This window comes from Papilio machaon, chromosome 8 (assembly GCF_912999745.1).
Source record: "Papilio machaon chromosome 8, ilPapMach1.1, whole genome shotgun sequence".
NCBI classification, from domain to species: Eukaryota; Metazoa; Arthropoda; class Insecta; order Lepidoptera; family Papilionidae; genus Papilio; species Papilio machaon.
Window position 1 is genome coordinate 1550217 of NC_059993.1, and position 14954 is coordinate 1565170.

A 14954-nucleotide genomic window follows, 5' to 3' on the forward strand; every position below is an offset into this window, starting at 1 on the left:
TAGAATAGATAATATCAAAATTACGATTTTTTATAAATCTTAAATTTTGTTGAAATCTGTACTTTTCTAGCAATTTTTGACAGATCATTAGAGCCTTTGTACTTGCACATTAAAAATCACAACGCACTATTCTCAATCAACACGCCATTATTGCCAGAGAGATAGGCAGAGACCACAGATTACCAACAAACCGCAGTGACGTCACAGACTCAAGTTTTACGTTTTTTTTCCAGAACTACTAACGTATTAAAAACGTTTACACTCATGAATATATAGCACATGATTATATCCCAATGTACCAATGTGTTTTCGATTTACATATGTACATTTATCCAACGTTCTTACGGTGAAGGAAAACATCGTGACGCTGCACATATCTGAGAAGAAATTCAATGATATGTGTGAAGTCAACCCGAACTGGGCCAGCGTGGTTGACTAGCCTAGTCACCCCAAACTTGGGGTGGGCTCCGAGCCTCTCAATTGGGACGTATAGTGAGCTGATGATGATGAATTATGTCTCACAAAAGTTTAAACATTTAAATTTATAGGAATATTTAATACAAACAGTTTGCATATTTTTTATTATGTTATGATTTAAAAGCTCACCTACTTTCCAATTATACAATACAGTAACTCGAACTTTTTATGTTTGTTGTGTGAATCTTTATAATGTTAGTTGCGCTTTGGTCCAGCTTTGAAAGACTCGCGCAGGCATTGCTTGATCAATACCACACGTAGAAACACTTCTTTTACTATTTTAATATACTCTATTTGTTGCAGTTGAATATCCACTCATTGTCTTGGATATAAGATTGAATTTTGTTTAATATAACTTAATTCGAAATGTTTTGGATATGCCGAACTAATACAAGCTTGAATTTAACTTACTTTTACTATTGCTATTTGTTCACTTTATCGAAACATATAAATATTTTTTTCCTTTTTTTTCGTAAAGAATGAGAGATAAAAATATCTAAAGGGTAACCACCCACCTACTGTCATATTAATTCGTAAGTCGTACTTTTTGAGATGCTAAAACAATGGGAAAAAAAAACAAAAGAACATTAATAGTTATGTATTTATTAAAGTAAATAAGACACAATACATATGTAAATAACATTAGTAATCCTATCCTTATAATGAATAAGCCATAAAGATAGTCATAGCCCGGCGCCTGTCTGTCCTGTCTATTGAAGGTCACTCAAGGACAATATAAATATTTTCCTATCTCTACTACTGGATTTATAGCCACTATAAATTCTTAATAAAAGACTAAGAAGTTATTTAGTTTGATTACAATGTCATTTACTTTTTACCCAGTTATTATTTTTTAATGATCTATTTTTTGCAATATGTTACTATTTTCTAAGGCATTTTCTTGTAGATTGTTTTTGGTCGATTTATTAGTGATCACAATACTTAAGCTTAATTTAAAACGGACATAGTTACTGTGTTATGTTTTCATTCCCTAATCACAATCATCATCTCTTAAACGAAAATTGTACGTGAAGATTAAAGTGTGGTTGATGTTAAACTAAGTTAACTTTTGATTAACAAAATCTTCAGTTTAAAAAAACAAAAAAATAAATTGCGAAATAGGAAATTTACAGTTTGTCTTATTGCACAATAAGACATACACATTACACTTCAGTGGCTCAGGGGTTAAGCAGTTGACTTGTCAACTGCAAGTCCTGGGTTCGAATCTCACCATGTACCAATGTATTTTTCGATTTTCGATTTTCATATAAACATTTATCAATGATATATGTGAAGTCAACCAACCCGCACTTGTCCAGTGTGGTTGACTATGGTCTTACCTTTAACATAGGGTAGGCTCCGAGCCTCTCAGTCGGGACGTATAAAGAGCTGTGAAATTCTAGGATAAAACGCAATATGCTATATTCAGATCCTATGTAATTTATATTTATGCGCAATTCTGTCCAATGCATAATTTATAAAGCGTGTATTAATTTACATCGATTAAATTATACGAGAATTAGTTGCACCATGTGAATTGTTTTGCATCTTAAATTATTTATACCTTTGTACTTAGACATATTGTTTATAAATATTTACATTAAACATAAAATAAGTTATAGACCGACAAGTATATTTGACTTGGTGGCGGTAAGTCAAACTTAATTATGTTAGCTCACTAGCGACCTCCTGTCAATATCAAAAAAGTGTCAGAAGGTTATTTTCGTAATGTAGTTGTCATATGTTTTTTTTGTTTTGTGCCATGCTCTATGCCCATGTAGGTTTTATATATTTTCTTACAGAACTAATCGCGATAGCAGCGCCACTTTCATCGGGCTAGACATACTTGTTTGACCATATCTGCATTTAGTCACTAGTATTATACTTAAATGTATTCCATTTTTATCAGAGTTTTTATTTTATATATATAGTTTGAAGCCTGAAATTTCGTTGATGTCTTTTTAAAGTAACCAAATCCTTTTCTGTATAAGATTGGTAATGTAAATAAAATAACATTTAAACTATTAAAAAATATTTAAGACAATCCAAAAATAATATAGAAATAAATTACGTAAAGAAAAATAATCTTGAACTAAGAAAACAACCTTGGGGAACGTAAAACGGATTCCGTAGCTCTTAAGTCAAGGCGATGCAACTAGATGGCGCTCGACGACATAGTAATTGGATGTAGCGTAACAGGATTAGGCTTCAGTGTTCCCGTTACCGGTAATCCAATAGAGATCGCGGTTAAACATCTAACTGACAAAGCAGATTGCATTGCTTTTTAACTAGAATTATTTAGGTTGTTGCGCTTTAACCTTTTGTTGATTTAACCTGTTTACTTTTTGCCAAACCATGTTGGCCTGATTCTTTTTTTTTATTCACTTTAGTTAGTAATAGAAATGGATAGATGTAATGGTGACGATATATGAATACATCATCAACCTGCCCTTATCCCTATGGAGGGTCGGCACAGTATGTACTACTCCTCCATACATCTCTATCAGCCGTCATATCTGAATTTACCCACTTCTTACGCGTATCCTCTTTCACACAATCCATCCATACTCTCCTTGGTCTTCCTCTATCTTTATAGCCATCCACATTCAATATCATAACTTTTTTGTTAATATGAACATCATCCCCATGTTCAAACCACGCTAACCTTCTGCACCTCAATTTTGCGATAACTGGCGCTTCTTTCAAACTTCCTCTGATATACTCATTCTAAACTTTATCTTTTCTTGTCAAACCACACATCCATCATGAATAAATTCATACATCCATCCAAAATGGATGGAAAATGTTGTATTATATGATTGATGGTATTTCTTTATATTACAAAGCAAATCTTTGGTTGTTCAAAAACATTTGATAACATAACCTCATTTTATACATATTTATCATAATATAAAATAAAAAAAATATCGAATATATACAGGGGGAATCAAAAAGGACGTCAATAAAATAAACTCACTTTCTTAATGTTGGATCAATAACATATCACGATAAATTTAAAAATTGCTTATTTTCTACGTCACTCTTTATAAGTGGCAAAGGCGTCGCGGTGAAACTTGGCCCATCTAAACTTTGTCCCTCGCGAGTGCACGTCGGCCTCGTTACATATTTAAACAGTGTTCTCAACAACAAAAATGTTAGCTTGAAAGAAAAGAGGAAATTTTCCTTATTTTTATATAAGAAGAATTCTGAGTGGCAAAAAAATGTAATGTGATATTCTATGGTTGACAACATCTTGTATATATAAAAGAAAGTTGTGTTAGTTACACTATTTATAACTCAAGAACGGCTGAATCGATTTGACTGAAAATTGGTGGGCAGGTAGCTTAGAACCAGGAAACGGACATAGGATAATTTTTACCCTGTTTTCTATTTTTTATTCCGCGCGGACGGAGTCGCGGGTAAAAGCTAGTCTATATATATAAAAGAAAGTCGTGTTAGTTACATTATTTATAACTCAAGATCGGTCGAACTGATTTAGCTGAAAATTGATGAGGAGGTAACTAGGAGACGGACATAGGAACTTTTTATCTTGCGTGCATTTTTTTAATTCCGCGCGGACGGAGTCGCGGGTAAAAGCTAGTTTTAATTTAAATAGTAAAATAGTTCTAAAGATCAATTACTTAAATAAGCTGAAGTTAATATCTGGTACACCATTTAGAATCTCCCTTTACTTATGAACGATGTACCAATGTCTAGACTGAAAGTCTATTGATTACGGATAATAAATAATAGCTATTCAGGACAAAATTTCCTAACGTGAAGTACACTACAAAAGGTATATAAGAACTAATCATAAAAAACAACAGAAAGATGTAGAAAACCAACAATAAATAGAGAATCAAGGAAGTTTTTGGTACGGTACCAACATCGGATTTTGAACGTAGTGTAAAACGGTTATCGTATATCGAGTTCCGGTCACAAAAGCAATATTTTACTTTTGACGTTCGTCGGAAGTTACCGCGTCATTCGGCAGTCGCAATATAAAACGAAACACAAATTCACAACGGATACACCTGCCTTATCTATACAGCCAAATTGTAAACGTCTATCATAGGCATGACATTAATAAAAAGAGAATCAGTCATAGAGCAGACATACGAAATAATAATACAATAATATTCATCAAAGAGATGAAGGCTAAATAAACAAAAGAGTAAATTCTCTTACAAATGAAATTGGATGGCTACAAAGGTAGACAAATGCCTTAAAAGTATAGAAGATTTTTGTGAAAGAGTATATGTGTAAGAAGAGACAGCTGAGATAGATGTGTGAAAGAACACTGTTTCTACTACGTAGGAGCCGGTTGATAAACATATAGTAACAACTAGCTTTTACCCGCGACTCCGTCCGCGCGGAATAAAAAATACAGAAAACGGGGTAATAATTATCCTATGTCCGTTTCCTGGTTCTAAGCAACCTGCCCATAAATTTTCAGTCAAATCGATTCAGCCGTTCTTGAGTTATAAATAGTGTAACTAACACGACTTTCTTTTATATATATAGATATACTTAACTGTTAAGTTAATAATCACTAAAACAACCAGATAGATGCGGTGACATTTTAGTTTTCTTATATTTATTTAAAAAAAAAAACACTAAAAAATATTAACTGACTCAGTTTGTAAATTATTTCTTGATTTGGACGATGCTACCGCGACATAAATCATTTGCCTTTCAATTAAGCGTGTAAAAAAAATAAAGTTTCATTTCTAGAGAACGTAACGATAAGTGTTGAATCTCTGTAACAATTTCCAATCAAATCTCGATCGAATTTCCGTCGGAATTGTGCCAAGTTGAAGATGATTTAAACCGCTTCCACATACATTCAATAAAGTGTTAGAAAGTTATTGTTCGTGGTTCACAAATTTTGAAAGAATGTATGAAGAATATTCATGTTACACGAATAAGTGCTGGATATATTCACCCATGAAATATTCAAAAACAAATTGTCATCCCATTCCCCTTTTTTAACAAAAAGAAAAAAAACACAAAGAAGAACTTACAGATGTAAATGCATTTAAAAAAATAATGTAATGTGTAAGTAGGCAAATGGTTTCATATTGTCACGTACTAAGTGCAAAGTTCAATTCAACGCGTTAATAAACCCACAGACAAACTAATACATCATTGCTGAATCAAACATTAGAAACATTACATCACCTCCTCCCACCTTAGGGATGACATCACGTGGACTTGGAGCGTACTGACTCATTTGTAATTCCTAATGCATATTAAGTGGCAGTCGTGATTTAACTACGTTTTAAAAGGATTGGTTTACCGTCGTTTTCTGCGACCAAAATCTCTCTATAAAACATATCATCCCTGTGATAAAACAGAGATAACTGTTGCGGCAACACCGGCCCAGGGGTATAGTGGCCAGTGCGCGCGCAACCATTTTTTTACTTTTTACGTCTACGTCTTGTCGTTATTGGTTTTTTTATTAATTGAAAGTCATTGTAATCGATTCATCGCCAAAAACAGATCTTTTATTCTTCATAAAAGCTATCGAAGACTCCACCTCATCAACAATAACATTATGTTTTAAACGGGGATTTTGGTCTCAGTAATCCACGATTAATGTATATATAAATATACGTGACGTGCAGTAATTGCATTGAATTAATATTGTGATCTGTCTGATTTGTCTTGTCGTCACCTATATATGTTTTTCTAAAGAAGTAGAAACTATTGTGGCATAGCATTCTTATGCCATGAAAATTTTAAAATAGACCCTCGAATGTAACTCTAATATGAACCTAGTAACGCTAGATTAGAAATTCAACTAGTAGTCGGTACACTATAGCGAATGCATCATAAATTTTCAGTTAGCTGGTCGTAAAGTGGCCACGAAATACGTAGGTGGTGAGATTTAAACAAATTGAAGATACTTGTACATTAATTATTGAAAAGTTCATTGACCTGTAAGGTCAACGATCTTACGATATGTTTTTGAATTAAGATTAATATAATTATTTGAATTTTATTGAGCAAATAGACGTATACCGGGGGTTCCCACTGTAGAAACTCATTTACAAAAATATTTTGTTATGCATGTTTTTTTCAAAGAAATTTAGACTATGCTAAACTTTGAGACAAGTTTTTTGAACAGAAAGCGACGCTCAAATGAGAACATTCCGAACACGGAGAGAGGCCGCAACATCCTAACTGAGGCACTTTTAGCTTTTCTACTAAATAGGTGACAGAAATTGCTTTATAACTCAGTTGAAAATGCAATAGAAAAATTAAAACGTTTATTTTTACCGCAATTTAAAATACAAACATCTTTAATGTTTATTTCTAATAAAGTGATTTGTTTACTGAGATGAATTAATTTATGGTATTCATTTCTTTGCATTTCTTACGATACTGGTGGATGATATTTAATAGAGCTAAGTAGGTCTAATCACCTGCCTCTAAATTATCAAAATTATTTCGTACTAAATTATAAATTGACCGCCTTTTAATTAGAGAAAGAAAATAGAGAATCAGTGAGACTTTATAAGCAGACTTACAATGCAGTGTTTCAATAAAACTTATACAAAACTAGCTTTTACCCGCGACTCCGTCCGCGCGGAATAAAAAATAGAAAACGGGATAAAAATTATCCTATGTCCGTTTCCTGGTTCTAAGCTACCTGCCCAACAATTTTCAGTCAAATCGATTCAGCCATTCTTGAGTTATAAATAGTGTAACTAACACGACTTTCTTTTATATATATAGATGTTATCAAAATGTCCAAGGCAATTCCCAAAATCAATGAACCCCATTTTAGTACAAGACTTGAGGCCTGGGAAATTTGGGTCCAAATCGTAATCCTGGATCTAATTTCTATCTTTTCTAATAACTAATGATTTATATTTTTAATTCCAGGTAGTGTTGGTGTTCATTCTCAGTATAGCATCGCTGATCATCTACTTCATTGACGCGTCCAGGTAAATATATTTCCTCTTACAAATCCTAAATGCGCAATGGCTTTATAGCAGTGGAAATAACAACGAAAGAATTGAAATTAATAGAATGAGTATGTTAGGAGAAAAGTTGAGTTTCATAAGACCCTGATATATTTATTCTATTGCCATATTATATTGTTATTTATGTCTCTTCTAAGAAAATAAAAGAGATAACAATATATTCAATTGTTTTATCAGCGAATACCACGGTAAAGCAAATCATGAAATGTTAATACCAAAGTATAAATTATCTTTTGTCTAATTCCGTTGTATTATAAGTCAAGGCGCATTTACTTGTTTATATTTTGAACTTACGCGCTAATATTAATGCTAATCTTGTGAATGCCGATGCTGAATAAAGGAATACGTGAGTTAAATTGTTATAAATGTGAAAAGAAACATTTGCTGGACATAGTCATTATGTGTATAGCTTTTGTTTAATTTGTCAGCTGAAATGTTACGTAGTCGTTGGCTTGATTACGTCACCGTTATGACTGAATTAACCAACATATATGTGATACATAACATATTTACAAGATGTTATGTGAGCTGAATAACGCTTGTATATAAGCTTTTATAACAATGGCTGAGAACACTGTTGCTTTTAATTTTGCTATATGTTAGTACGATGTCTTCAAACAATAAAAAAGCACTATGCACCGTTGTCCGGTATACTTAACGATCCATGTGACTTAGAGTTACATCTCATCTGGTTGGAGATGTAATTCTTAACGAAAAGGGTTATATCTTTTAAAGAATCCATAGTTGTAACCCTTTTCATGCCATGGGTCATTCCGGACACTATAATTTGGTCAGAACGAGGGCGTATGTATGTTATGTTGTTGACACTTCGACTATGTGATGGCTACCGTTTCTATTTGCAGTGAGGAAGTGGAACGTTGCCAGAAATGGAGTGACAATATAACTCAGCAGATCGACCTTGCCTTTAACATATTTTTTATGGTCTACTTTTTTATACGAGTAAGTAATTAATTGTTATAATTAAACGAGTCAGTATAACAATGACTGGAAAACTACGTACCACGCTCAGTGGAAAAGTTACTTAACTTTAAAAACAATTGAATTTCATAAAAACAGTTTTTCGTAGTATTCTGGTTTTCAGCAAAAGTTAACACCGCTTACAAACTTAATGTTGACAAAAGCTTTGATTTTGAAATAAGATAGATTAAAAAATTCTAATCAGATTTTAGACTTTTAGCTATTTACTATTAAATAAAACTGTTAGATATTTAAAAATTCTGTTTAAAAAAAAATTGTTTTCTTACATAGATATAATTTTAAAGCACTTTATATTTTTTCTATTTTAAATAACAAATTATAAACAGTTTCACTAACGTGTGATGTCGGCACCGACTAGTCTATAGACCGTTGGAGGTCTTTCTTTAGGGTTAGTGATTGAACCTGGGCCGTATTCGGACTGACTAAATGTGATTTTATTTGTTTTTAATTAGTTAAAATAATGTCACATGAAAGTTTAAATCCTTTTATTTTCTGTTACAGTTTATAGCAGCTAGTGACAAACTATGGTTCATGCTCGAGATGTATTCATTTGTAGATTATTTCACAATACCCCCCTCCTTTGTATCAATATATCTGGATAGAACGTGGATAGGTAAGTTATACATCATTTTCTATTTCATTGTGGTTTATTTAGAGTTATTTATTATTCTAAATACATTTAATTTCAATCAGGCTTCAGAAACTATGGGTGTTTAATCGCATATTAGTTTATACCTCCATAAAGACGCATCCAAATCCATGGTCCTTTGGTCCTCCATAAGGACGGACCAAAGGTGATTGGAACGCAGAGTACTTTCAGACAATGACATCACTTAAATTTATAATTATACCAAGAGCCATACTTGCAGCAGCCAGCATAGATGTGAATGAATGTTGTATCTCTGAAATGTTAACTTCGTTAATTTACTACATGATACTGAAATGAGCAAGTAAATTTTAATTATTTTGTTTGTTTCCAGGGCTTAGGTTCCTCCGAGCTCTACGTTTAATGACCGTGCCTGATATTTTGCAGTACCTCAATATATTAAAGACATCGAGTTCGATACGGCTGGCCCAATTAGTTTCTATATTTATATCGGTATGGTTGACCGCAGCCGGTATCATACATTTGGTGAGTTATATAAATGTAACCTATAATTAGATATCCGCACTAACATTTTTAATTGCAAATTAATTTTTAAGTTTAAAACTTATTAATGAAATCCAACAAATGAAAGTCATTACCGTGATCTAAGAAAACCCTTGCGCCATCTATTGAGGCATGTATCAAACACATGTACTGACTAACAAAACTACTTACATTTTGATATTGCTTACATTTTGTTTTTTTTTCTAATAATTAGTATTAAAAGGATCATGTCATTCCGTCCGCAGTTGGAGAACTCCGGTGACCCCCTAGAGTTCGACAACGCGCAGTCGCTCTCGTATTGGACGTGCGTGTACTTTCTCATAGTGACCATGTCCACAGTAGGTTACGGTGACGTCTTCTGTCACACTGTTCTCGGCAGAACATTTTTGGTTTTTTTTCTGCTCGTCGGCTTGGTAAGTCTCACTTTCTCTTTTCTTATATATATGTATAACTAATTAAATGAAAATTGTTAAATTTATATTGATATCTGTTACTGAATATTTTTGCAAGGAGAAGCAAGATTTAATTTTAAAAACAATAAAAGGTGACTTAACTGTCCGTGACGACGTAGCTTACGTAGCATTTGCGTCAGCGAACGCCAAGCTTGCAGTTCCTTGCATAACGATGCTGATTGATAACAAAGCAAAAGGAAATTCAATGAAAGCTCGATATGAGCCATGTTCTATAGCTGACGATGGGACTTAGGCATAAGTGTTACTGAACGCACAGCTCGTTGAATGATTGTCCGCCTGGCTAGCGCACCTAGACGCATGCGAACAGCGGCGCCGACGCCGAGTTGTGTGTCGCGACTCTCTCTAACTCCGTCGCTACCGAAGGAGCGCCTTTCGTAACTCGAAACCTCACAAGGAGCGATTTCTATTGCATGGATGTATTTTGTTTTTCTTTTGCTTTGTTATGTGATACTTACCACGAATGTGCTGCCGAAGGATCTATGGCCGTGCTTATATCGGGTATCGGGATGTGTATCGGGGACTGTGGTACGAGTGGTACGACTGGTACGAGTGGTACGCGACAGTCCGAGACAGTAGTTGTCGCGGAGGCGCCCGCCGCGCGCCGGTCCCGCGCCGCCTCTCCCCTCCCACCTCGCGATCTCTGCATGCGCACCTGTGCCTGGCTGTGTTCAGTTGCTCACATCACTGGTAGACACACACTCGTTCCTTTTATTTTTATTTCGCTCCGCTATCGGCTACACTCTACTGTATGTCACCTAGTATACCGAAACTCCAAGTGGACATTGTCGTGCACCACGCGATGGTGTCTGCGACACACCCGATGCCCTATCGACACCATGGTCTGTTGCAGGCAATGTTCGCTAGTAGCATTCCCGAAATTATAGAGCTGGTAGGAAGTAGGTCCAAGTACAGTGGCGAGCTGAAGCGTGAACATGGAAAAAGGTATCAATTTGATATATAAGTTGAAAGACGCGAGAGAAAGCGATTCATTCCGCGACGCGCGCGACGCTAGCTGCGCCCGTGGTGCCGTGAACGGTCTGGGTCGCTCGATCTCCCGAGACGATGTGAACTCATCACCTATACGAAAGCTTGCTCAGTGCCGTCAGATGTATTGTGTTATCTACTCGCGCACACCCGCGGGCCTAGCGGGCAAACGCGTGCCGGTCCTCGCCCCGCGCTACTAGTCCGGCCCACCCGCGCTCGTAGCTCGCGGGCGAGCCCAGCCTAGCGGGTGCCCTCGACGGTCCGCCCGTGTGCGTGTCTACCAAGCGTCTATACCGAATGCCCATCGTCTTAGTTTAGGAACCGGTGATACCGATTTCTTTTTAAGTTCTGTTCATCGATTAGTTAGCGTATGAATCCAGGCTTTGCATGCTCCCGGTCACGAGTCCCATCACGGCTTGCCGTCACGTAGCCCCGCTAGCGTAGCTCGGCACGGCACCCAAGTCCCGCACCCGTCCACACGCCACAGCCACACGCAGCCACACGCAGACAGACGACACTCAAGCCACACAGCCTTGTGCGAGCGCGAGGGTTCGCGGCGGGCCGGCGGGCCGGGGGGCGGGCGCGCGGGGGGCCGGTGCTCACCGCGCGGTCTTTGCTGTGTATCGTAGGCTGTGTTCGCCAGCTGGATCCCCGAGATCACGGAGCTGGCGGCGCAGCGGAACAAATACGGCGGCCGGTACAACAAGGACGTCCGCCGCAGGTACCCTGCTCTCACGCCCCCGCTCCACACGGCTTCCTGCCTTCCCACCTCTCACGGTTTCAATCTGACTTGGTTGATTGAATGCGGAGTTTGCTAATGAAGTTTATTAATCCTTCACTAGAATCGGTCTCTCGGTGCCGTGGCGCATGCTCGAAGAGTTAGCTCCCGGCGGCCGCGCCCCTCTCCCCGAACCCTGAGACAGGCGCGCGGTCGACCGACGCACTACTACATGCCTTTTTTCGTAAAATTACTCGAGATATCGTTGAGCTTTTTTAATCCTTCTAACGAGACTAGATCTGGAGAGAGCCGATGTAAAGTTTGGTAATGCTGTCGATGAAGTAGTGTTTGGTTTGTTCGCTTGCACACGATGCCTGTCGCCACGCTGTAGCGCTAGCTCCGGCACCCCGCGAGTCCCGAGTCACACACAGCCAGTGCCGCGCCCCCCGCGCCCCGCGCCTCTCGCCCGTGCGCCCTCGCGCAGCCGCGCGCTCACGCCCACGCCACAACGGCGCGCCGAGCCGCCTGCCGCGCCCGGCGGCTCGCCGCGCCGCCCGGACCGCTGGTCCGCCTAAATGTCAACCTCAATGTTTTGTCTGTCGGCGTTTAGGCGATATTTGCCAGTTGTATCCCAGAGATAATTGACTTAATCGGCACTAGACCCAAGTATGGCGGCACCCTCAAGAATGAGCGGGGACGCAGGTGAGCCGCTGTCTTCACTCAGTCCGTTGAATGTGTTCCGTGTTGTGAAATCTATATCTTCCTTTTCCTCTCTTAGCACGCTTCTGTGTTCTCACTTTATCTTTGGCGGGATGCGAGTCCCGCGCGTTGTCTTTGTTTTTGAGTCGGTATTGATTGTAAATTATCTTTGAATTAATTTGAGTTCAGTTGACTATAGACCAGCAGATAGTGGCTAGTGTTATCGCTCGTCATATAGGTATCATGATTATGTTCTGTTAGTGTACTGTACTGTACTATACCTATACGTATTAATATGGAATGTTAAACGTACAACGCTTAGATCCGAAAAGTTAAATGTTGAGTGGTACCGTAGTAGTGAGTTGTTGTTGGCGTTGTCATGTGTCGACACGTCGACAGCTCCGGCGCGGGCGCGGCCCGGCCCGGTCTGGCCGGCCGACGCGGGCACGGTCCGGACGGCGCGGCGAGCGCGGTCCGGACCGTGCCGCCGACCGGCAGGGACGCCCGCGTGGCGCTGCCGATGCGGCCGCGACTAGTGAGTGCCACGAAGCCACCCGCTCCGCCCGCCTCCCTCTACCTCCCTGCCTGCACGACTTTGTAAATGTACTTATTCTCTTATTCTTGATGTTGCCCCACTTAATGTATTGTTATTTGTATTGTAATTTTGAGTCGATCCCCTCGGTATATTTAGTGTATGTATTTGCGTAAAAAATTCATAGAGCGTGGCAAGGCTGTGTGCATTGAGGACATTTTAACGCAGAAATAGTTTTAGTTTTGGACATGCCATCCGACATTCTCAACATCATCTTAGCGGCGAGTTAACACAGATCATACATTTAAAGATTTCGAATTTAATGATTTAATAAAAGTGTTTGCGATTTTATGCGACATTTGATTAACAAGGTAGATTAACTGTTGATTTTGAAAGAAATGAATTCAGTTCCTTTGCCACACCTTAGATGAATTCTAGTTTGCATGTTGTATGTGATGTTATTGTAGCCACGAGCATAATGCATCCCAACTTTATTTCTGTCCATATAATTTTCCACGATGTTTTATTCGATGTTCACTCTGTCTATTTAACATTATTTGAAACACTTACCCCATCAATCTTTCGAACACGATCTAATGTATGTATGCAGTCACACATTGCATTTGAACGCCGCCTAACCCTTTCTTAATTTTGAACTTATAAAGAATTGAGGCTCCATCCCAGATATTCAGAAAATAATTAAAAGTAAACATTAACTTTGTTCAAACTCGAGTATTTCGAAAAGTGTACTGAGACGCAAGCTTTTAATATCTTCTTTTATCAGTATAACACATATTTAAATTCTCTTGAAACATTAAGGAACTATTCATTTATCTATATAACACTTATAGAATCAAAGTAGTCCTTTAATGTTAAAAGACCATTATCTACATACAAATATCATTACATTTCCATTTTAAAAAAGTCGTAGAATCTGTCAGATTCATTTTTATTTGAGTGTGATAGTTTGTTAGTTTCGTTTGAAAAGATCTTGCATTGCAAGTATCACCATACCAAGGTATCTTTTATACCTTTTGGTGTCAAACTTATCGTCTTTAGTGTGGTAGAGACATAGTTACACAAGACCTGAACGCTACTGAGTATGTTCATTCAATTTTGATGAAATTTAAAATCAATTTACAAAACTTACTTCTGAAAATATTATCACTGTTTTTATTTATAATGTATGCTTAATTGATTCAAAAATGAAAGAACATAATAAGTATTTTGTACATCAAAGTCAACATTGTTAAAGTCAAAATGTGTTACGCCTTCAATCTTTCTTTGTTTCAAATTAAAATTCTGGATCTTTCTGTTTTTATCATTAGTAATAATATTATCTTAGAGTATGACTTTATTAACAGTGTTGACTACCTCATGCTTACCTCACCTTTTGTTTTGTTTAACCCTGTCGTGACCTTTGCTCTTTATTTTCAATGTTAGACTGTCTTTACTGTGGTCCCAGGTGTTAAATAAAACTTCAAATTGCTGTACTTCCTTCTATCTATCTTCTGTATGTATTTGTGATGCTTTTTAAAATATTGCTTGTGTTATATTATTTTTAAGCTCAAGTATTTTAAAACAGCTTTTTCGTAAGTCCAATTCAAAAACAAATAATTAAACAATTGGCAAAGCCTCAAATTTGATTCGCTTTGACAGCTTTTTAATTTAATTTGAAGCAATTTCTTTTTAGAAGACTTTGCTTAGACTAATATAAATGCTATAATATATTTATAAATTTTCAGGCATATTGTAGTATGTGGACATATAACATACGAATCAGTAAGCCATTTTTTAAAAGACTTCCTACATGAAGACAGAGAGGATGTGGATGTTGAGGTTGTTTTTTTACATAGGTGAGTTGTCTTAACTATTTATAATCTATACATTTTAATTATAAACTATTATAAGTTGTCCATTACAGTATAAT

At 37.1% G+C, this 14954-nt stretch overlaps 1 protein-coding gene across 14 annotated transcripts in view; it reads left to right on the forward strand.

The window, feature by feature from the left end:
* Positions 1 to 14954, forward strand: part of LOC106717894 (calcium-activated potassium channel slowpoke) — a 57838-nt gene that overhangs the window by 27071 nt on the left and 15813 nt on the right. For 10 of the 14 annotated variants that reach the window (XM_014511834.2, XM_014511842.2, XM_045678937.1 and 7 more), the window contains exons 2-8: positions 7369 to 7430; positions 8333 to 8429; positions 8970 to 9081; positions 9449 to 9600; positions 9864 to 10031; positions 10942 to 11033; positions 14770 to 14880. In XM_014511834.2, the coding sequence (XP_014367320.1) occupies positions 7369 to 7430; positions 8333 to 8429; positions 8970 to 9081; positions 9449 to 9600; positions 9864 to 10031; positions 10942 to 11033; positions 14770 to 14880 (794 nt within the window). Of the gene's footprint in view, positions 1 to 7368; positions 7431 to 8332; positions 8430 to 8969; positions 9082 to 9448; positions 9601 to 9863; positions 10032 to 10941; positions 11034 to 11704; positions 11797 to 12403; positions 12496 to 14769; positions 14881 to 14954 lie in introns of all 14 variants that reach the window. The other 4 variants (XM_045678930.1, XM_045678933.1, XM_045678936.1 and 1 more) reach the window with 2 other exon arrangements.